The 21,964-nt window shown below is 46.8% G+C and overlaps 1 protein-coding gene, 1 long non-coding RNA gene and 1 gene segment (V, D, J or C); 1 reads left to right on the top strand and 2 right to left on the bottom strand.

Moving 5' to 3' along the window:
* LOC132381361 (uncharacterized) overlaps positions 1 to 21,964 on the bottom strand; it is a 108,372-nt gene that overhangs the window by 6,185 nt on the left and 80,223 nt on the right. The window contains 4 exon segments of the mRNA XM_059950723.1: positions 3,862 to 4,179; positions 4,266 to 4,568; positions 6,232 to 6,549; positions 6,638 to 6,940. Of these exon segments, the coding sequence (XP_059806706.1) occupies positions 3,862 to 4,179; positions 4,266 to 4,568; positions 6,232 to 6,549; positions 6,638 to 6,940 (1,242 nt within the window).
* The window catches only part of LOC132381362 (uncharacterized), a 47,906-nt gene that overhangs the window by 18,401 nt on the left and 7,541 nt on the right, over positions 1 to 21,964 (top strand). Inside the window, exons 1-2 of one of the 2 annotated variants that reach the window (XR_009508014.1) lie at positions 444 to 1,117; positions 14,924 to 15,025. This is a non-coding gene — a long non-coding RNA (uncharacterized LOC132381362). Of the gene's footprint in view, positions 1 to 443; positions 1,118 to 14,923; positions 15,026 to 21,964 lie in introns of those variants that run through there. The other variant, XR_009508013.1, reaches the window with a different exon arrangement.
* Positions 11,836 to 20,457, bottom strand: LOC132381359 (immunoglobulin heavy variable 3-30-like). The segment is given in 3 exon segments: positions 11,836 to 11,969; positions 18,818 to 19,852; positions 19,962 to 20,457. Coding segments are annotated over 2 exon segments (612 nt in total).

Raw genomic sequence — 21,964 nt, 5'->3', positions numbered from 1 at the left:
GCAGCAAGTCCCTCAGTTCCAGAGCGATCAGTGATTGATAGGAAATGATAAGTGAATAAAACAGCTCTTTGATCAAGTGTTGGGTCACCTGTCCTCTGGGTTAGTGTCGGTTTTGTGTGAAGTTGTTGAGGCCGTCTCCCAATGCACGATCATCAGTTCACGGACATTGCAGCCCTCTGCACTTTGTGTACACCATTTACACACTCGGTCCCCTTTTGCTCTTTGACATTTAGTGTGGAGGCTGATTGTGTTTGTGTCACGGTTGAGTCCTTCAGTGAGACTGTGAGTCAGTGTCTTTGTCTGAAGAAAGAGCAGATGTAACACACACTGTCCAGTCTGACTGGGACGGATCATCTGACAAAGTACGATGTGGATTTCTTAACCTTTCTCATGTCAGTAAGATTATGAACAATCTTCTTTTAAAACAGAAAGTCCATGGGTGTAGCCTAGATGATCATTGTTGTTGTGTAATATCACAAATCTGCAAACCTCGGTGTACACCGAAGGGTCACGGAATTGTGAATCTCAGATTAATCAGCACTGTGATGTTGTTAAATATGAAAGTTTTCTGCAGGTTTCTGTCCCATATCAGCATGGTGTTGAGGATCAGCAGTCCCTGGGGAACGCGACCCCTCATAAAACCTGGCAGAGTCAGTCAGGATCAGTCCCCTTATTGCTGAATGCTGGTGATATCCCACAAGAAGTATATAATTCTGTAAATGGTTGAGTAATTCTAACAAAACATTCTCCTTTGTGACATTCCTTGGGATCACCGACTGAGTCAATTTGGAATTTCTGCCCCGTTCACCTTCATCACCTCGTGCCTCACAGCCACTGGGTGAAAAACAGGTTCCAGTTCTTGCTGACTGGAGTCAGACAGGAGGGAATCTGGCCAAGGAAAGTGGAATTGGGATCTGAGTCACACTGAAGCAACAATGTACACAAATGAATGAGTGAATGGACAACCAGAAACACAAGAGATTTGACAGATGCTGGAAATCTTGAACAACACACACAAAATTCTGGTGGAACACAGCAGGCCAGGCGGCATCTATAAGGAGAAGCACTGTCAACGTTTGGGGCCGAGACCCTTCGTCAGGACTAACTGAAAGGAGAGGTACTAAGAGATTTGAAAGTAGTGGGGGGAGGGGGAGGGGGACAAATTGAAATAGATGGCCATGAGGATATTGGAAAGTCAAATTGAAATGTGGAGGGGAGAGGCAGTTTAAATCATGTGTTTTCTTCTCTATCAAACGTCCATTCCAAAGGATTCCAGCGGCAGGTCTGGAATCCTGTAAGTAGATTGTAATGAAATTCATTGACGAATTTTATACAGAACCAATCACTTTATTTCACACTTTCCTGCCGAACAGTGATACTGTTGGGTAGAACCATCTGAGAATGTTGCATTGAGATTACTCTGGTAAAAGAACATTGGCACGGGCTTCGAAAAACTGCGGGGACATTTTCCACCTGGAAATAGAAAATTCAGTAATGTCAGCATTAAATATTTTCACATCTTTTCCTGTGCTTGGAAAAAAGGGATTCCCACATATTCCCACTCTCTGTCCTCTGTATATCGCATCCTGTCGGGGTAAGGTTATGTCAGCCATGATAAATGCGTGTGCTCTCTGAACCTGGTCGAGGATCTGAGGACACAAGGTCACAACATTCACGAGGATTGGGCATCAATTCAAAAATAATCCAGGCACCTACATTTCAGTGAGTGGACAATCGACAGAAGAGCCTCTCAGGAAACAGTGGAAACAGTCTGAAGACTGAAGCAAATACAAAATGGCAGAGATATTTCTGAGGAACTAACACTGAAGAGACAGTGAAAAGGGAAGAAGAAGATTTTCTCCAGATTGTAAATATGGGTGTGAGCTTTGCTCACTACCTTATTTTCATTATAACTGCAAACAGAGACAGCTAAAATTATTGAGACAGAATGTACAGGTGACCTAATCTTATACCTTTCCTGCCCAGTAGATGGGGTTAAAACTGCTAGTGATAAGAGTTGATACAAAGTGCAATGATTATCTGTACATCACTGAATGAGATTGATAGTAGGGACAGGGATTAGTTATGTAGTTCTGTAAATAAATGAATTATCCTTCAGACATCACTCTCCCTCTTGATACGTCATGTTGACTTCATCACTGAAACTGGAGGGTGTGTGATTCACTTCACAAGTATATTTCTGTTTCCTGGTCGATTACTGCACAGACAGTGTCAGGTAAGCGATAGTTTCAAATCGACCATCAGGTCTGAGAGTGCAAGGGAGAGCAATGCCTTCTTGGCATATCAATTGTGGAAGAGATGTGGATCGATAAGACTGGTATCATGAAGTGCATGGTTCTGTGTACAGATCCCAAAGATATCCACATCTCTTGGCATGTGGGTGGGAAGGAGAAAACTAAAAGAATTCACACCCATCAAGCGGAGAGGGATGGGTCCCGATACAGAGTGCTCAGCGAACTCCAGATCAATGTGGAGGAGTGGTTCAGTGGGGTGGAGTACGAGTGCTCTGCTCAGGAATCTCCTTCATCTTCCCGAGTGTCAGCACGGACCAATAGTACCAAAGGCGGGCAAGAGACCAGCGATTAAATGGCCAGCATTAGTTACCTGAGTGAAAATGTTTGACATTATCTTTGTTTTCTTGGTTTAGAATCCCTTTATAAACACTGTAAATTGGCTCACTGTGAGATGGAGCTCTGTGAGACAGAGAAGCTTGCAGATTTCTCAGCAGAGACACAGCTCAGTATATTCTTTGCTTGGAGACTCAGTACAGTGATTAGTACCAATGAGGGGAACCAAATGGGGATGATGGGCAGGTGAGGAGAAGTGAAGGGGTGAGGAGGAACCTGGTACAGGAAGCAGAAAAATGAATAAAGGAGCAGGAGGGATATTATTGGCAGTTGCAGAAATAAGTGTACCATCAGGTTGGCAGATATCTGGACAGGTCATGTTCTGTGGATAGTTTCTGTGAAGGTATTTTCTGAGGTTATTTCTATGGTGAAGCTTTTGGATAATGTTGCCTGAGAACGCAGAAAAAACCGAAGACTGGCTGATTTTATCACCTAGCCAGATTAAAAAGATAAAGACGTCAACACCAAAAATGAAAGCTGAACTGAGGTACTAATTGGAGGCTGGAATATTGTTCAAAGACAGACTGTTCAGTAAAATGGTTTGCATTCTCTTCAAGTGATGAACTATTTTCAGAGATGCAATTATTTCTCTGGTGAAGCTTCTGGATTATGTTGGTTGAGAGCAGAAAACAATCCAAAGACTGGTTGATATTACTACCGAGACAGATTCAAAAGATAAAGGCATTGAGGCTGAAGTCGAAGTTGGAACCTGTATTCAGCTCACCACTCTGTGAGGTTTCACTCGCCTCGGTACCAAACCGACTCTGCAGCTGCGGCCTGCAGCCATCGGCACTCACCTCAGCACTGAGCCTGGCTCCGTGGCCGTGGCCTGCAGCCATCGGTCTCCTGGACCGGTTGCGGTGCTGAACTGTGACGTGGCTGTGGATTCACTTCAGGGGACTCTGCGGTTCAGGTTCTGTGGATTGTTTGTTTGAATCATTATATTGTTTACACAGTTTGTTCTTTCTTTTTCACACATTGGATGTTTGACTCTGAATTCTATTGTGTTTCTTTGCTTTGTGACTGCCTGCAAGAAGAGAATCTGAAGGTTGTATATGGTGTACAGACTTTGATAATAAATGTACTTTGTACTTTGAAATTTATCAGTTCACCCACAGAACTGAACCAGGGCTGCACCGTGATTTAGTGTTGACCTTGAATTCATAGCACAGTGTAAACAATTTCAATAATGGGGTGAGTCCCAGGACCCTACCTTGGACGTTCTTCACTTGCTTCTTGATACGGGTGTTGGAGGGGGGATGAATCACGGTACAGCTGAAGACTGATTCTGTCTTCCACTCCTGTAAACTCACGGTCAGGAAGTGTCTGGCACTGAAAGTCCACCCCTGCTCCAGAGCGGTCGGTGTAGCAGTGGTGTTGAAGGTGATCACGGTGTTGTGTTTCTCCCAGATGACATTTATTTGGTTCGGGTAGAATCCTGAGACCACACACTCCAGTGTGGCCGTTTTCTTATTCTTGGTCTCTTCCTGTGATGGAGGCAGCAGTCTGACCTTGGGACTTTTTATCTCGACTGGAATAGACAAGAAAACAGGAAACGTCAAACATTTTGACTCAGGTAACTAATGCTGCTCATTTAATCGCTGGTCTCTCTCCCACCTTTGGTACTATTGGTCCGTGCTGACACTCGGGAAGATGAGGGAGATCCCTGAGCAGAGCACTCGTACTCCACCCCACTGAACCACTCCTCCACACTGATCTGGAGTTCGCTGAGCACTCTGTATCGGGACCCATCCGCCTGTGGTTGTTGTTCGACAATTCCTGTAGTTTTCTCCTTCCCGCCCACGTGCCAAGAGATGTGGATATCTTCGGGATCTGCACAGAGAACCGTGCACTTCACGGTAGCAGTCTTGTCGATCCACATCTCTTCAATGTCGGGATTTTGAATAAAGACAGACAATTCTGTGAATTAGAAATGGAAATGCTCAGAATCTTACTGGAGATATTTCTGTTGGTTGTGTTAGGTGAAGACAGATTATCAGTACATGACAAATGCATTAAATGCAAACAGAATAACAGAAACACCCAGGACTGAATCTCGTATCAGTCTGCTGGTGATCATGTCTTCACCTTCGTTGCTGTCTGGACCCACAGTCCTGACCCTCTCTTCCCTCTTCCTTCCGTCCACCTGCCAGGTTACACTGAATCCCTGTAAATCACTGTGAACCACCTCACACAGAATGGTCGCTGCCCTCTTTGTCCAGATCTCTTCCAAGGAAGGTTTGCTGAAAGTGACGGACGGGCGGGTATCTGAACAGTTATCTGGTAGAAATTATTCTTTCACCATTCCCCAATGGCCGAGTTTGTCACTGACAAGCCCAGCATTTCCTGTTCATCTCTGGTCTATGATATGCCAGTCCCAACAAGGTGAGATGAGAATAATCTACATTGATGAAGAAATGAATCTCCCCTATTGAGCAGACAGGGTGAACACCCTGAGGGAAAGTAAATAAACAAGATTGGCCGTCACATTGTTTTTGCAGTTTCATGGTCACTTGAATTGTTACCAGACACTATAGAAAATACCCAGCATTTCAGAGAATCGGAAATGGAGCAAAGTTTCACTAAAAAGAATTCAACAAAATACACTTCATATTTTAAATTTTAAGTGTGAGGAATATTTGGCTTTTCTAACAAATATTAAAATGCACTTTTTACTCAATTAGGTATAACTAATGTTTACTGCTGCTTTGTCAGAATGTTGTGTGTTCAAGCCGCCCTCCAGAGGCTTCTACACATTGCCCAGGCTGACTGTTCCCACACAGCAGCAGAGGGAGAGCTGCTCTGCTGGAAATTCAGTCACAACTCAGGCACTAATCAGAGGCTGGGATTATGTTCAAAGGCAGAGGGAGGGATCATTTTGCAGACAAGTATCAGGGATTTCCACAGTGCCTGTCCAGTGAAATGATTCGGATTCCCCTCAAGTTATGAAATATTTTCAATAATTATTTCTATGGTGAAAGTCTGGATTATGTTGGCTGAAAGTGGAGAACTAATCTAAGGTTGGCTGATTTTATCACCTCGCCTGAATAAAAAGCTGAAGACATCGACATCACAAGTGAAGGCCGAACTGCTGTTCATCTCACTACTCTGTGAGGCTTCCCTCACCTCAGCACTGAACTGACTCTGCAGCTGCGGCCTGCAGCCATCGGCACTCACCTCAGCACTGAACCTGGCTCCGTGGCGGTGGCCTGCAGCCATCGGTCTACTGGACCAGTTGCAGTGCTGAACTGGTGACGTGGCTGTGGATTTACTTCAGGGGACTCTGCGGTTCAGGTTCTGTGGATTGTTTGAATTTTTGTTATTGTCTGCACAATGTGTTTTTTTTCACACATTTGATGCTTGACTCTGAATGCTATTGTGTTTGTTTTGTGAGTGTCTGCAAGAAGAGAATCTCAAAGTTATATATGGGTGCACAGACTTTGATAATAAATGTACTTTGTACTTTGAACTTTATCAATTCACCCACAGAACTAAACCAGGGCTGCACCGTGATTTAGTGTTGACCTTGAATTCATAGCATAATGTAAACAATTTCAATAATGGGCTGAGTCCAGGACCCTACCTTGGACGTTCTTCACTTGCTTCTTGATACGGGTGTTGGAGGGACGATGAATCACGGTACAGCTGAAGACTGATTCTGCCTTCCACTCCTGTAAACTCACGGTCAGGAAGTGTCTGGTACTGAAAGTCCACCCCTGCTCCAGAGAGGTCGGTGTAGCGCTGGTGTTGGTGTTGATCACGGTGCTGTCTTTCTCCCAGATAACATTTATTTGGTCCGGGTAGAATCCGGAGACCACACACTCCAGTGTGGCCATTTTCCTTTTCTTGGTCTCTTCCTGAGGTGGAGGCAGCAGTCTGACCTTGGGGCTTTTTATCTCGACTGGAATAGACAAGAAAACAAATGAAATGTCAAACATTTTGACTCAGGTAACTAATGGTGGCCATTTAATCGCTGGTCTCTTACCCACCTTTGGTACTATTGGTCCGTGCTGACACTCGGGAAGATGAGGGAGATCCCTGAGCAGAGCACTCGTACTCCACCCCACTGAACCACTCCTCCACACTGATCTGGAGTTCACTGAGCACTCTGTATTGGGACCCTTCCGCCTGCGGTTGTTGTTCGACAATTCCTGTAGTTTTCTCCTTCCCGCCCACTTGCCAAGAGATGTCGATATCTTCGGGATCTGTACAGAGAACCGTGCACTTCACGGTAGCAGTCTTGTCGATCCACATCTCTTCAATGTCAGGATTTTGAATAAAGACAGACAATTCTGTGGATTAGAAATGGAAATGCTCAGAATCTTACTGGAGATATTTCTATTGGATGTGTTAGGTCAAGACAGATCATCAGTACATGACAGCTGCATTTAATGCAAACCGAATAACAGAAACACCCAGGACTGAATCACGTGTCTCATATTCCTATAAGTTTTGATTCAGAAAAGTAAATCAGGACAAACGATGTGTAACTAGGTTTAGAATCCCTGTCTAATAACTGTACCAATTGGTTCACTGTGAGACAGAGAAGCTTGCAGATTTCTCAGCAGAGACACAGCTCAGTATATTCTGTGCTCGGAGACTCAGCGCCATTGATCAGTAACAATGAACACTGTGAATCAATGAGAATCCCTTTCTCCATCTGGGCTGAGCCTGGGATTCACTCAGTTTAATAACTTCACATCCGGACATTGAGTTTTACTGTGGCCGTGCCTCTCCCCATCTCTGCAACCTTCACCACCCACACAAACTTAGGAAAACATTGTATTCTTTCAACTCTGCTCCCTCATACACCTGCACTACTTCTGCTGGTGCCTGTGGTTTTAGCATTCCTGCGTACAAACACTGAAGCCTCTGTCTCTCTTGAAATGAGCAGCCATGGTCAGAGTGTGTTGTTAAGTTGCTGGGCTGATGAACTGGGAAAATAGTTTCAAATCCCAACCTGGTGGATGGGAGTTTAAATTCAATTCATCAGTGCTTTTTGGAATAGAAAGATGTCCACGGAGGTATTTGTAGTGTCGTTCCCTGTGATAACTTCCGGAGAGAAGTCCCATCTGTGACTCCAGACCTGCAGCAACACGGCTGAACCTGAATCACCATCAGGAATGAGGCAGCAAGTCCCTCAGTTCCAGAGCAATCAGTGATTGATAGGAAATGATAAGTGAATAAAACGGCTCTTTGATCAAGTGTTGGGTCACCTGTCCTCTGGGTTAGTGTCGGTTTTGTGTGAAGTTGTTGAGGCCGTCTCCCAATGCACGATCATCAGTTCACGTACATTGCAGCTCTCTGCACTTTGTGTACACCATTTACACACTCGATCACCTTCGGGAACGTGGGTGGTTTTGCTCTTTGACATTTAGTGTGGAGGCTGATTGTGTTTGTGTCACGGTTGAGTCCTTCAGTGAGACTGTGAGTCAGTGTCTTTGTCTGAAGAAAGAGCAGATGTAACACACACTGTCCAGTCTGACTGGGACGGATCATCTGACAAAGTATGATGTGTATTTCTCTACATTTTTCATTTCAGTAAGATTATGAGCAATTTTCTTTTAAAACTGAAAGTCCATGGGTGTAGTCTAGATGATCATTGCTGTTGAGTAATATCACAAATCTGCAAACCTCGGTGTACACTGAAGGGTTACGGAATTGTGAATCCCAGTTTAATCAGCACTGTGTTGTTGTTAAATGTATTTTGGCAAGTTTCTCAGTTAGGTCCCATATCAGCCTGGTCTTGATGTTCAGCAGTCCCTGGGAAATGCGATCCTCTCATAAAACCTGACAGAGTCAGGATCAGTCCTCTTATTGCTGAATGCTGGTGTTATCCCACAAGAAGCATATAAATCTGTCAATGCTTGGGTAATTCGAACAAAACATTGTCCTTTCTGACATTCCTTGGGATCACTGAGTTTCCCTCTTGGACTGAATTCAGTGTCCTGCATGTGGATCAATGTAACTTTAACAATTTGTCTGATCCAGGAATTACACACAAAGCATGTCAGATTGGACAGGAGACTGGGTAGACCCCTGTGTCTTGTCTCACCAATTTGTCTTGTGCCCAACATTATTAAAGGGTCATCCGTCCTTTGACTGAGTCAATTTGTAATTTCTGCCCCGTTCACCTTCATCACCTCGTGCCTCACAGCCACTGGGTGACAGACAGGTTCCAGTTCTTGCTGACTGGAGTCAGACAGGTGGGAATCTGGCGAAGGAGACTGGAATTGGGATCTGAGTCACATTGAAGCAACAATGTACACAAATGAATGAGAGTATGGACAACCAGAAACACAAGAGGTTCTACAGATGCTGGAAATCTTGAACAACACACACAAAATGCTGGAGGAACATGGGAAGTCGGGCAGCATCTATGGAGGGAAATAAACAGTCGATCTTTCGGGCCGAATGGCTTCACCGGTACTGGACAGGAAGCGGGTAGAAGCCAGAATAAGAGGTGGGTGGAGTGTAGAGGAATACATTCTGTTAGATGAGAGGTGAGACCAGGTGAGGGGGAAAGGGTGTGGATGGGGAGGAGGTATGAAGTAAGAAGCTGGTGAGGGATAAGTGGAAAAGATAAATGGCTGAAGCAGAAGGAATTGGACAGGACAGTGCACTATTGAGGAAAATGCTGGAGGACGGGAACCAAATGGAGAGGTGAGGAGAAGTGACGGAATGAGGGGGTACATAGTATGGGGAATAAAAAGAAAGGGAGAATAATGGAGTGGGGTGGAGACTACTGGACATTAAGAAATCAGTACTCATGCCATCAGGTTGGCAGATATCTGGATGGAATATGAGGTCTTGACTTTGGCCTCACCACGTCAGTAGTGGAGGCCATGGACAGACATGTCAGAATGGGAATGGGAGGTTAAATTGAAATAGGTGATCACAAGGATATTGAAAAGTCAAATTGAAATGTGGAGGGGAGAGGTAGTCATTTTAAATAACATATTTTCATCACGGTCTGTTAAACTTCCACCCCAATGGATACCAGAGACAGGTCTGGAATCCAGTAAATGGATTGTAATAAAATTCAATGACGAATTGTATACACAGCCAATCACCTTATTTCACACTTTTCTGCTGAACAATGATACTGTTGGGTAGAATCATCGGAGAATGTTTTATTGAGATTACTCTGGTAAAAGAACATTGGCAAAGGCTTCAAAAAACAGCCGGGACATTTTCCACCTGGAAATGCAAGATTCATAGATCTGTATATCGCATCCTATCGGGATGAGGTTGTGTCAGTCATGATAAATGCATGTGCTCTCTGAACCTGGTTGAGGATCTGAGGACACAAGGTCACAACATTCACTCGAGTATTGGGCATCCATTCAAAAATAATCCAGGCACCTACATTTCAGTGAGTGGACAATCGACAGAAGTGTCTCACTGGAAACACTGGGGATTGAAGCAACACAAAATTGCAGAGATATTTTCTGAGGAACTAACACTGAGAAGACAGTGAAAAGGGAACAGGGAGATCTTCTCCAGACAGTAAAGCATGAGATGCGGGCTTTGCTCACTAAATATTTTCATTCTAACTACAAACAGAGACAACTAAAATTATTGAGACAGAATGGACAGGTGACCTCATCTTATACCTTTCCTGCCCAGTAGATGGGGTTAAAGTTGCTGGTGATTTGAGTTGATTCAAAGTGCAAAGATCATCTGTACATCACACAACCAGATTGACAGTAGGAACAGGAATTGTGTGGGAGTATCAGTTAGGTAGTTTAGTGCTGTAAGTTAATTAATTTTTCTTCAGCTATCACTCACCCTCTTGATACGTCATGTTGACCTGACCACTGAAACGGGAAGGTGTGTGATTCACTTCACAAGTATATTTCTGTTTCTTGGTCCATTCCTGCACAGGCACTGTCAGGTAAGAGATTGTTTCAAATGTACCATCAGATCTCCGAGTGGAAGGGAGAACGATGCCTTCTTGGGCAGATCCAGCTTTTTTCCAGGATACCTGAACGTTGTCGGGAGAGAATCCAGATATCACACAGCCCAGGACAGCATTTGCTTGACTGTGGATCACCTCCCGGGATGGAACAAGGGAGCTGAGCTTCGGAGCTGTAACACATTTAATATCTGTCAGTACATGATTGCTTTGCCCATGCTTTGGACTTCATTCCCCCTCATCCCGGGCAAGTTCCCTAGTTCCAGCCCTCTCAAGAATGGTGTTAATTTACAGCCGATCTGATGGCTCACACCAGTGAGTGGGAGGGCTGGGTGTATCACTTGGGCCTCCCAGCAGTGTGTCCCACTATGCTATGATAATGCAGAGAGGTGGGTCATGGGGTTGAGGTGCAGACCTGCCGTGATCTAATTGTTTAATGGAGAATGACTGATACCAGCTCCTGTGAGCAGGAGTACATGGTGTGGTACTGTTTCCACTGGTGAGTTTGGGAAACACAATTTTAGGGTCAATGGGAAAGGAGAACAGATGGACAGGAGGGAATTATTTTGTTGTAACTGCAAAAGCTGGTTCAGATCTGTGAAAAGATGGTTAAAGAAGGGCAGTTCCTTCATCACATTTACAAGGGATGCTTTTACCAGAAGAGGGACAGCTGCAGGGTGGAGGGGAAAGTGCAGGAGGAGTGGGGTAAAGTTTAAATTGTTCTGTGTGCAGGACTGTGATGGGCCAGTGTTCTCTATGTGTACAGGAGCTGATCTGTAGGGAGGGTTTAGTGGGAGGGTGTGGTGGAGAGGCTCCTGAAAGGAGTGGATACCATGGACACATCAGCAAAAGTTTCCTCCACCCTCCACTGATACTGAGTTTCACTCTCTTCAGGAGGACGTTTCCACGCCCCCACTTATTTCAAGTTCTGTACTTTTTCTTGTACATTTTAGCCTGGTGTAATATTGCTGTTGTATGAATAGAATAAAACAGTTAATTGCTGTGCCCCTACATTATCTGACAAAGGTTCCTACTCTAGATTTATGCTTTGAGATCAATGCAGCTTTAAAGAGAAAAGTTTATCGCATACGAACGTTGAGGTATCTGGAACTCCGCTGTCACCATCTCGTTTGGCTTGTACCCTGCCTTGCAGGAATAGACTTTATTCTTCTTCCAGTCCGCCGCAGAGACTTGGAGGAAGCTGCTCATCGTGTACTTTCTATTTTGCCCCAACACTGCCGGGTATTTCTTGATTCCAGTGGTGACGTCCCCATTGTTAGTGGACCATGTCTGACTGATGCTCTCAGGCTGATAGTCCTTGACCAGACAGAGGAGGCTGATGCCTTGGTCAGATTCTCTGTTGCAGGAAGGTATGATGTAGACCGATGGCACAGACTTGACCTCTGAAATAGAACAAAATTCACAGATGGTTCCCTGAATAAATGCATTACCGACAGAGAAAGGAGACATTATATAAAGCAGTAATTTTCAAAATTATTCACCCCATCAAACAAAGGCAATATCACTTTAACACTCAGCTGTGAGTCTGTGTCGCTGAGGTAGGAGGGTGTGGATCAATCCCACAGTGGCAACTTGGACACACAGTCCAGGCCAACACTTCAGTGCAGGACTGAGGCAGTGACCCAATGTCCAATTGGTCGGATTTCAGTCAAAATACCAAAGTGACAATCTGTCTCTCATCCAAATACAATTCCTGATTCTGAAAACTCTGTTAGCCCCTGATCAGCAGAGTTTCCAGAAGAAGTAAGATTTAGAAGTAACTTATTTGAATAATTCTGATCAGTTCAGTGTTGCTGTTGATGAGAGGAGTGATTGGTGTGGTGTACCTGGTCTCCAGCACCATGTGTGCAATATAGTGGAGGTTGGGAAATGGGCTCTGCTTCTGAAATTCAACTCAACAGACTACATGATACAGCTGACACTGCCTCACATATTTACTGTGTGTGACTGAGCAAGAATTTCAACCCCACTGAGCCTGTGGAAACTACCGAGTAACCGGGAGGGAATGGTACCTTGCATCAGAAATGATATAGGAATTGTGGAAATACATTAGCCCAGACTCTGTGGAGAAGTGTCGGCCAACACAGCCGATAGTGACGATGAGATTCCTGGGCAGATGGAGAAATCTCAAAATGACATTAGATGTAGGTGATATTCTCACTGAACGATGAGCCCAGAGAGTCCAGTGAGGAAATGCAGGTTGTGGCAATTCACAAAACAGTACTCTTGAAAGTACCGTTTCTCAATTCATTTCACTGGAAAAGGAGAAGTGTTGACATACCAAGGTAGGTAAAAGTGTGAAGATTGATTAATTAATTGACCAATTGACAGGTGGATATGTTGAGGAGATGTGGTTTGACCAGTTGTCAGAATTATCTTGGACAGTGTTGTGGACGGGTTTTGTACTGACCCACCGACGTGACATCATTTACCTCATGACTGACTCTGTCAGTGACAGATTGTTACTGGTGGATGAGGTTGAAATCACCCAAAAAAACAGTGTGGACACAGCGGAACATGCAGGAACTCTGGGAGTAGGAGACTAGTGGGAGAGTATGTGTCAGACGGTGTGAATTGCAGTAGATGAGGGCTTTGTTGTCTAGCAGTAAGATGGTCAACAGACACACACAGGCTTCAGATTGATTCTGCTATCGAAAGGGCAGTAAACCCAACATTTGGAGTAGAAGTGGAGTGGTTGGAAAGTCACAATTTCAATCGGGCAAAATAATGAAATATTCACTTTACAGTAATCACTCTGGGACGAAGGGCAGAAAATATTGAAATCTGGGTTTCAAACAGAATAAATATAAATCAATATAACAAGTAAATAGGAATCGATATAATTTAACTGGTCAATAATGACAGCTGCATTGTTTAGGACCATTTCCAGGTGACTCTGGGGACTGTGAACTCAGAACATTTGACTTCCTGAGTAAACACAGTTGATTCAGGTTGACAGGACAGGCAGATCAGAGAAATGGTCCCTTTCTCATTCCTTCCAGACTGAGCCTGAAAGAACCAGTGAAATGCTGATGTCAGACTCCCCACCGGGGACACAACTTCTGTGAAACAGGGGGACAAGCTGACCTGTGCTGTGGGTGAAGTGTCACAGGAGAGAAAGCACAGGGCACGGTGCCAACTGGACCGTGTCCACACAGACCGGGCTGAATGGTGCTGATTCTAACCTGCTGGGACTCTCCCCACACTGCTACACTGGGCAAGGTGGGACCCCGCTGGGTTTCTGGATACTGGAGACCTGGGGTGAGATATATCGAGTCCTCAGCATCAAGTAGCCTCAGGCACAAAGAAAACCTGGGGTGGAGACCGTATTGTGTCAATGCTGTCATGTAATTAACAGGTTTTAAATTGCTTGGAGACAGTGAGGTACATTTCTGCAGAACAGATGATCTCTTTGGTTTAAAATAATAAATCTACAAACGTATATGACACTTAAAAGACAGTTTTCAACCAGAATTAAATTGTAACTAATTACTTTCCTGACACACCCAGCCGAGATTCCTCAGTCAGTTGAACGGGAGCTGTGATGCTTGTCAGGTCCGGCCTGTGAGGGAAATGTGGAGGTGGATTTCCCAGTGTTACCCCGGGAATTCCAGCAGGACCTGTTGTCCTGTGGTAGAGTGTGGTAACAGCTCTGGAGGCATCTGTCACTCAGTAAATCCCGGGGTACAGTGGTCTGTGGAACTCTGGGACTGACTCCAGTGTAAGTGGCCGAACACTGGTGATTCCCTTTGGAATTGCCAGCCACAGCCAGCACCATTTCACCCACACTGTCCTCAGCCTCCCAGGTACACAGCAGCTCAGGAACGAGCTGGTCAGCTGAGGTCTGAGGAACCTCACTGCTCTTTATCGATGTTAACCCCTGAAAACAACGCAATTGCTGGACTAAGGACCTGGGACCATTTGGACGACCTACAACCAAATAGCATCTGTCTGTTCATCTACTGCACAATCACAATTCAGATGAGGAATTCCTAGTTGGTTGGGAACTTTAGGAATTGCAGGCTAAAAGTGACCATTCCTTTCCAACATCACCCAGACTGGATTGTCTTATTGTAGTTCAGTTTGTGGGAACAAGATGCAGACAAGTTGGAGGTTTAGTCCCGCATATGAAGTGACACACTGCAGAAGTACTTGCTGAGTTGGGAAAGGCTCTGGGATGTTCTAAGGTTGTAGAAGTCAATGAAAAACACCAGTTTTCATCAAAATAAATTCAGTAAAATAAAACTGGAAACGGCGTAGCTGCCAGAAATCAGATTGACAGAGTCTGGTGAAGGGTCACTGATGTGAAACATTAACTCTGTTTCTCACCTCACAGATGTTCCCTGAGCTGCTCAGTGTTGGCAGTGCAGGAGGGACAATAACATCAGTCGGTGAGATTTGCAGCTGAGGATCTTTTACATCCCGGGACCAGCAGGTGGTAAGTACAGTTCTGTCTGGATCAATGTTCCTCTGGGTCTTTATAAAAACACCCATCAAACTGACAGCAACGTGCTGGGGTGGAGAGGGGAAATGGATCTGGTTGGGTCACGGGGTGCTGGGGTGAAGAGGGGAACTGGACCTGGGTGGGGCACAGGGTGCTGGGGTGAAGAGGGGAACTGGATCCGGGTGGGTCACAGGGTGCTGGGGTGAAGAGGGGAACTGGATCTGGGTGGGTCACAGGGTGCTGGGGTGAAGAGGGGAACTGGATCTGGGTGGGTCACAGGGTGCTGGGGTGAAGAGGGGAACTGGATCTGGGTGTGTCACAGGGTGCTGGGGTGAAGAGGGGAACTGGATCTGTGTGGGTCACAGGGTGCTGGGTGAAGAGGGGAACTGAAGCTGGGTGGGTGACAGGGTGCTGGGTGAAGAGGGCAAGTAGATCTGGGTAGAGGGCATTTGGAGACAAGCACATTGATGGGTCAAAGTCATAAATAGGCTCGAAGGGTTAGGATGAGAGATCTCCTTCCCTGAGGGACATCAGTAAAACCGAAGGGTCATCATTACTAATGACTGGATTTAAAAACAACACCAATTATTAAGATGATGGAAATCTGACCACAGATCCAAATCTGTTGCAGATTATGATGAACTGAGTTTAGATTTGTCAGTTTTGTTGTGGTGGTATCTGTGGACTGTTCATCCATCCCTCTGCACTACTCATCTGCTTTGATGTACTGCCCTGTTTCCCATCACTCCGAATCCAACCTTGTGCCTGTCCATTGGATCACTGTGTCCACGGTGTCCTGGACAATATTTCTCCTTCAATAACATCTCCAGAACAGACTGTCTGATCGTTCTCCCCTTGCAGTTTGTGGATTCTGCTGTGTGCAGAGTGGCTCCACATTCCCGACTCTACAACAGGGCTGGACTTTGAAACTACTTCATTGCCTGTGAAGAGCTCGGGGACACCATGAAAGGTGTCTGTAAATGTCAGCACTTTATCTCACAACCACTTTTACTGAATCACCAGCAACTCTGGTTAATGTAGGAAAACACTTGTGCAACAAACCCAGTCGAGGGATGGAGGAGGGCAAGAAATTAGAGCAGTTGCTTACAAGCTAGAAAATTTGCAGATGCTGGAAATCCAAACAGCACACACAGAATGCTGGAGGAACTCAGCAGGCCAGGCAGCATCTATAGAAAAGAGTACAGTCGATGTTTCACACCAAGACCCTTCATCAGGACTGGAGAAGAAAAGATGAGGTCAGAGTAAGAAGGTGGGGAAGGGAGGGGAGGAAGAAACACAAGGTGATTAGTGAAACCAGGAGGGGGGAAGATGTGAAGTAAAGAGCTGGGAAGTCAATTGGTGAAGAAGGGAAAGGAGAATCTGATAGGAGGGGACAGAAGGTGATGGAAGAAAGGGAAGGTGGAGTACCAGAAGGAGCGGATAGGCAGATAAGGAGATACGGAAGAGAGGAAATGAGAATGGGGAATGGTGAAGGAGGGGTGGGCATTATGAGACGTTCGAGATATCGATGTTCATACCATATGTTGGGGGCTACCCTGATGGAATATAAGGTGTTGCTGTGCCAACTTGAGCATGACTTCATCGCGGCAGTAGTGCAGTCCATGGTCTGACATGTTGGAAAGTGATGGGAAGTGGAATTAAAATGGGTGGCTACGGGGAGATCACGCTTTCTCTGGTGGACGGAGCAGAGGTGCTCGGCGAAGCGGTCTCCCAATCTATGTCGGGTTTCACCGATATATTAAACGCCACATTGGGACCACCAGGTACAGTAGCTGACACCAAGGGACTCACAGGTGAAGTGACACTTCACCTGGAAGGACTGTTTAGGGCCTTGAATAGTGGTGAGGGAGCAGGTGTAGGGGCAGGTGTAATAGTTGTTCCGTTTGCAAGGATAAGTGCCAGGAGGGAGATCAGTGGGGAGGGATGAATGGACAAGGGAGCTGCATTGGAAGTGACCCCTGCAGAAAGCAGAGTGTTGAGGGTGGCGGTGTAGAGGGAAAGGTGTTCTTGGTGTTGGGATCCCATTGGAGATGCAGAAGTTACAGAGAATTTTCTGCTGGACAGGGAGGCTGGTAGAGTGATAGGTGAAGACAAGAGGAACCTTATCTCTGGTAGGGTGGAGGGAGGATGGAGTGAGAGCAGACATGTGTGAAATAGAAGAGGTGTGGTTGAGGGCAGTGTTGCTGGTGGAAGAAGGGAAGCCCCTTTCATTGAAGGAGGACATTTCCTCAGTTCTGGAATGAAAAGCCTCATCCTGAGAACAGATACAGTGGAGATGGAGGAATTGAGAGGAGGGGATGGTATTTTTATAAGAAACAGGGTAAGAAGAGTTTTAGTTCAGGTAGATGTGAGAGTCAGTGGGTTCATAAAAGACACCAGTGGATAGGTTGTCTCCAGAACTCTGTCTGTAAACTGAGAATAAGCCATTCATTTGAACAGCAAATTTCAACTCGTGTCCCGTGAGCGTGTGATGGGACAGGTTGGGGGAAGCTTCACTCTGTGTCCAACCTCTGCTGCCTCCGCCCTGGGAAGGATGGGACAGTGCAGAAGGATCTTTCTATTTAATCCGTGGCTGCCAGGACAGGACATGGGAGCTGTAATCTGCATTTAACTCATGCTCTGTGTACTCTGGGGTGATTGTTGGAATCCTTTTGAGGAAGAATTTCCCAGATTTACAAGATAAATACTGATTCCATTGAATGACAGAGCAGAGAGTGAGGCCATTCATCCGATAGTGTCTGTGCTTCCCTTTAGCTGAGCAAACCCAATAAACCCATTGGTCTCTCTGCTCTTCCCTGTATCCCTACAAAAGGCGGATCTCCTGTTCCCTCTCTACACTCACTGTTGGCCATCACCATCATTCAGGCGGTGTGTTCCAGATCACAAACGTTCATCAACAAACCTTCCTTAAATGCTCGCCTACTACACATTATTGACTTGAACGCTTCCCTCCCCACCCCACCTGCACCACTTCCCCCTCCCCCACCCACCAATGCAAGGCTGCCCGGAATGTGTGAAGGAATTGTGATTTCAATTCCCTGCCTTACCTTTCCTGCACCACTTCCCCACTGCCTTCTCACTCCAAAATTCTTCCCCACCATACCCAGCCTCCTCGCCCATCAGGAAATAAAACTAAAACCTCAATCCCATCAATTAATCCTGGGTTATCGCCGATACTTTTGCTGTATCCCGGGACGGACCTCAGGCCGGACATTACATGATGGGACTGACACCCACCTGTACCCTGGGGATATTGAGCCATCAACCAGATCATACATGTGTAACCATTCCCTCAGATTATGTCTCAATCCCATTACCTTCAACATGAAAGCAGCCGACAGTAAAACCCGATCCCAATAACTTGACACGGAACAGATCCATTGTTGTCACTGACAGGGAACGAGTTCAACTGCACTGAAACGCTCAGCCCCTGAACGTGGCTTCAGTTGGTGCTGAGGATCAGAAGCCAGACTTGAACCAAACACTGAGCTCACTCAGCACAACCGGCCGGTGTCAAGGCACAGTCTGGTGACAAGATCCGACCCCATTCCCCTGAGCCTGTTCCCGGTCTGTGGACAGTTCACTGGTGGGGTGGGGTATGTACCCTTGTACTGTTACTGAGCTCTAGAGAAACCCGCCGGTTCGGGGAGATTCATGTACTCGCTCTAAATATCTCACTGATTTCAGGTGAATCAGAAAGTTCGCCAAAACCGTAAAAAAATAAAGTACTATTGCGTGAAGATACAATTGAGAAGTTGGTCTTACCTGAAGTCACTGTCAGCGAGGTTCCTCCGCCCCAGTAGTCAAGATAGTCACAGTGCCCCGTCTCCCCATTCACCCAGTGCAGTAACTTCACTTGCCCGTCACATCCAATAATCTCAGCAAAATGTCAACATGATCCCTGTCCGGACCGGGAGCAGCCGCTTCCTGGATTTCCATCCCAAACTCCGTCCTTGTCTCTTCACGGCATGTGAATGAAGCAGGTATTTTCACAGTTTTCCTGTCTGCGGACACCGGCTCTCGCCATCACCCAGAATCAGAGTCGAATCCTTTTTGGGCTTTTAATTGTCCAGAAATGGACATTTACACCCAGCAGTCCGAGTCAGGATTCAGGGATTTGACTCTGGGAAACAGCAATGCGGAATCCGTGGAGACAGACTGCGCTGCAGACGCTCCTTTGTCGGGACCAGTTTCTGTTCAGCTCCCCGTCACCGTGTTCCATAGTCACAGTGCTTCACCGCAGGTCACAAACCGCCTTCATCACATCCAGCCCGAAATCCAGTGGATCCCAGAGCCGGCCGGCCCCTTGGCCCATCCATCCAGCATCTCTTCTCGGGAATCCCCGCTGACAACCCGCCTTCCATTGCGTGGACGAGCGGATGTGGCCCAGAACGAGCGGGATACGGCTGTGGCGATCACTGCTGCCCTTTCCCTCAGCGCCCGAAGGGCAGGCGCTCTCGCTGGGTTTTTGTCCCGGTCCAGTCCCGGTCTCTCTCACTGTGTCTCTCGCACAGTAATAGGTGGCCGTGTCGTCCAGTCTCAGGCGGGTCATTTGCAGAGTGACGGTGCTGCCGCCCTTGGAAATGGTGAACCGGCTCTGGACTCCAGGCGCGTAATACTTGTTACCACCACTCGATATAGCCGCCAGCCACTCCAGCCCTTTCCCGGGGACCTGTTTCACCCAGCTCATGCCATAGCTGCTGAGGCTGAACCCTCTGACCGCACAGGTCAGTGTGTGAGACTGTCCGGGCTTTACCACCGCTGACTTGGGCTGTGTCAGCACGACGTCCGACCGCACGCCTGTCAATAAAAAAGAGCAGAAATTAATAAAATGTTCCGCGGACAGAGGTTCACAAAGCCTCCGAGAAACAGCCGGTCGCGGGTGGGGGACAAGCCGCGGGACACCCACCTGCCAGACAAGACAGGAGGAGACAGAGATACGGAACGACCCCCATCGCCCTGAACACTGAGCCGGACTTGGACACTGTTGAGATCGGCGGCTTCAGCTCAGGCCGGCTTTGTCCGGAGCCGCAGTGAGCGCTGTTTAAATAGGGACGTGGGCTGTGAGTGAGAGAGGGAGCCGCGGTTTGAACAGGCTCTCACACACTGAAACCAGAGGCGCAGCTTCCTGTCCCCGCCCACAGCAGCGATTTCAATTCCCCAAAAGGTGTTTGTCTCTTCAACAGGCGGCAGGACAGCAGCAGTGACCAGATCCGGATTAAAGATCTGTCACACTCTGCTCGATTGATTAATTTCAACGATGAACAGTTTGTGTAAACTGAAACACACAGAATCCCAGCGAGAGAGAATCAGAGACACCAGTCAGTGGACAGATACCCCCCTGAGACACAGGGACTGAGAGACACCAGTCAGTGGACAGATATCCCCCTGAGAGACACAGACTGTGAGACACCAGTCAGTGGACAGATATCCCCCTGAGAGACACAGACTGTGAGACACCAGTCAGTGGACAGATATCCCCCTGAGAGACAGGGTCTGAGAGACACCAGTCAGTGGACAGATATCCCCCTGAGAGACAGGGTCTGAGAGACACCAGTCAGTGGACAGATATCCCCCTGAGAGACAGGGACTGAGAGACCAGTCAGTGGACAGATATCCCTCTGAGAGACACCAGTCAGTGGACAGATATCCCCCTGAGAGACAGGGTCTGAGAGACACCAGTCAGTGGACAGATATCCCCCTGAGAGACAGGGACTGAGAGACCAGTCAGTGGACAGATATCCCCCTGAGAGACACCAGTCAGTGGACAGATATCCCCCTGAGAGACACGGTCTGAGAGACACCAGTCAGTGGACAGATATCCCCCTGAGAGACAGGGACAGAGAGAGACCAGTCAGTGGACAGATATCCCAATGAGCGACAGGGACTGAGAGACACCAGTCAGTGGACAGATATCCCCCTGAGAGACAGGGACTGAGAGACACCAGTCAGTGGACAGATATCCCTCTGAGAGACAGGGACTGAGAGACACCAGTCAGTGGACAGATATCCCCCTGGGAGACGGACTGAGAGATACCAGTCAGTGGAAAGATATCCCCCTGAGAGACAGGGACAGAGGGACACCAGTCAGTGGACAGATATCCCCCTGAGAGACAGGGACTGAGAGACACCAGTCAGTGGACAGATATCCCCCTGAGAGACAGGGACTGAGAGACACCAGTCAGTGGACAGATATCCCACTGAGAGACACGGAGTGAGAGACACTTGTCAATGGACAGATATCACCCAGAGATACCAGTTGGTGGACAGATACCCCTGAGAGACATGAGTCAGTGGGCAGATGTTCTCCGTAGAGACACAACAATGAAGTATAAGGAGATCAGACATTCTGTGGTGCTGTTTGAGGGATCAACATTGGGACAGATGGTGGAGAACTTTCCAAAACTTTTATGTCCACCTGACACAACAACCCCACAACCCCACCATGACAGCAATCAAAATGGTGAATCATTATATTTCCCATCCAAGAGGACCACAACCTTGCTGTAGGGTTTGGAGGCTTGAGTGCCTCAGTGACCCAGAGATCTGTGTTGGTTTGAGTTTTATGTTGCCTTGTGCTTTAGCTCTAGGTAGGGACACCCATGCCAAACAGGTCAAAGGGTAGAGGTCAGACAAAGAGTGGTCCACCATTCCACCATGTTCGGAGTTTCAGGGTTAGTGAACCTGACCAGGCAAAAAGAAAAACTGTTATTGTTATGAGACGCTCCCAACCGTGCCAGCTTCCAGGATTTAGGCTCTCTAACTCTCCGGAGTACGGATAGCCGGTTGCAGCCCCTTTAAGGTTCAGGATGATCCCGCTAATTGGGGATGGGCCCGAAGAATTGAGTGTTTAAAGAACATCTGAACTGATGTTGGGTGATGATTTGTAACCTTACTTATGATATCATCTGG

The sequence above is a fragment of the Hypanus sabinus genome, chromosome 26 (genome assembly GCF_030144855.1).
Source record: "Hypanus sabinus isolate sHypSab1 chromosome 26, sHypSab1.hap1, whole genome shotgun sequence".
Taxonomy (NCBI): Eukaryota; Metazoa; Chordata; class Chondrichthyes; order Myliobatiformes; family Dasyatidae; genus Hypanus; species Hypanus sabinus.
This window is presented reverse-complemented; position numbering and strand designations above follow the sequence as displayed.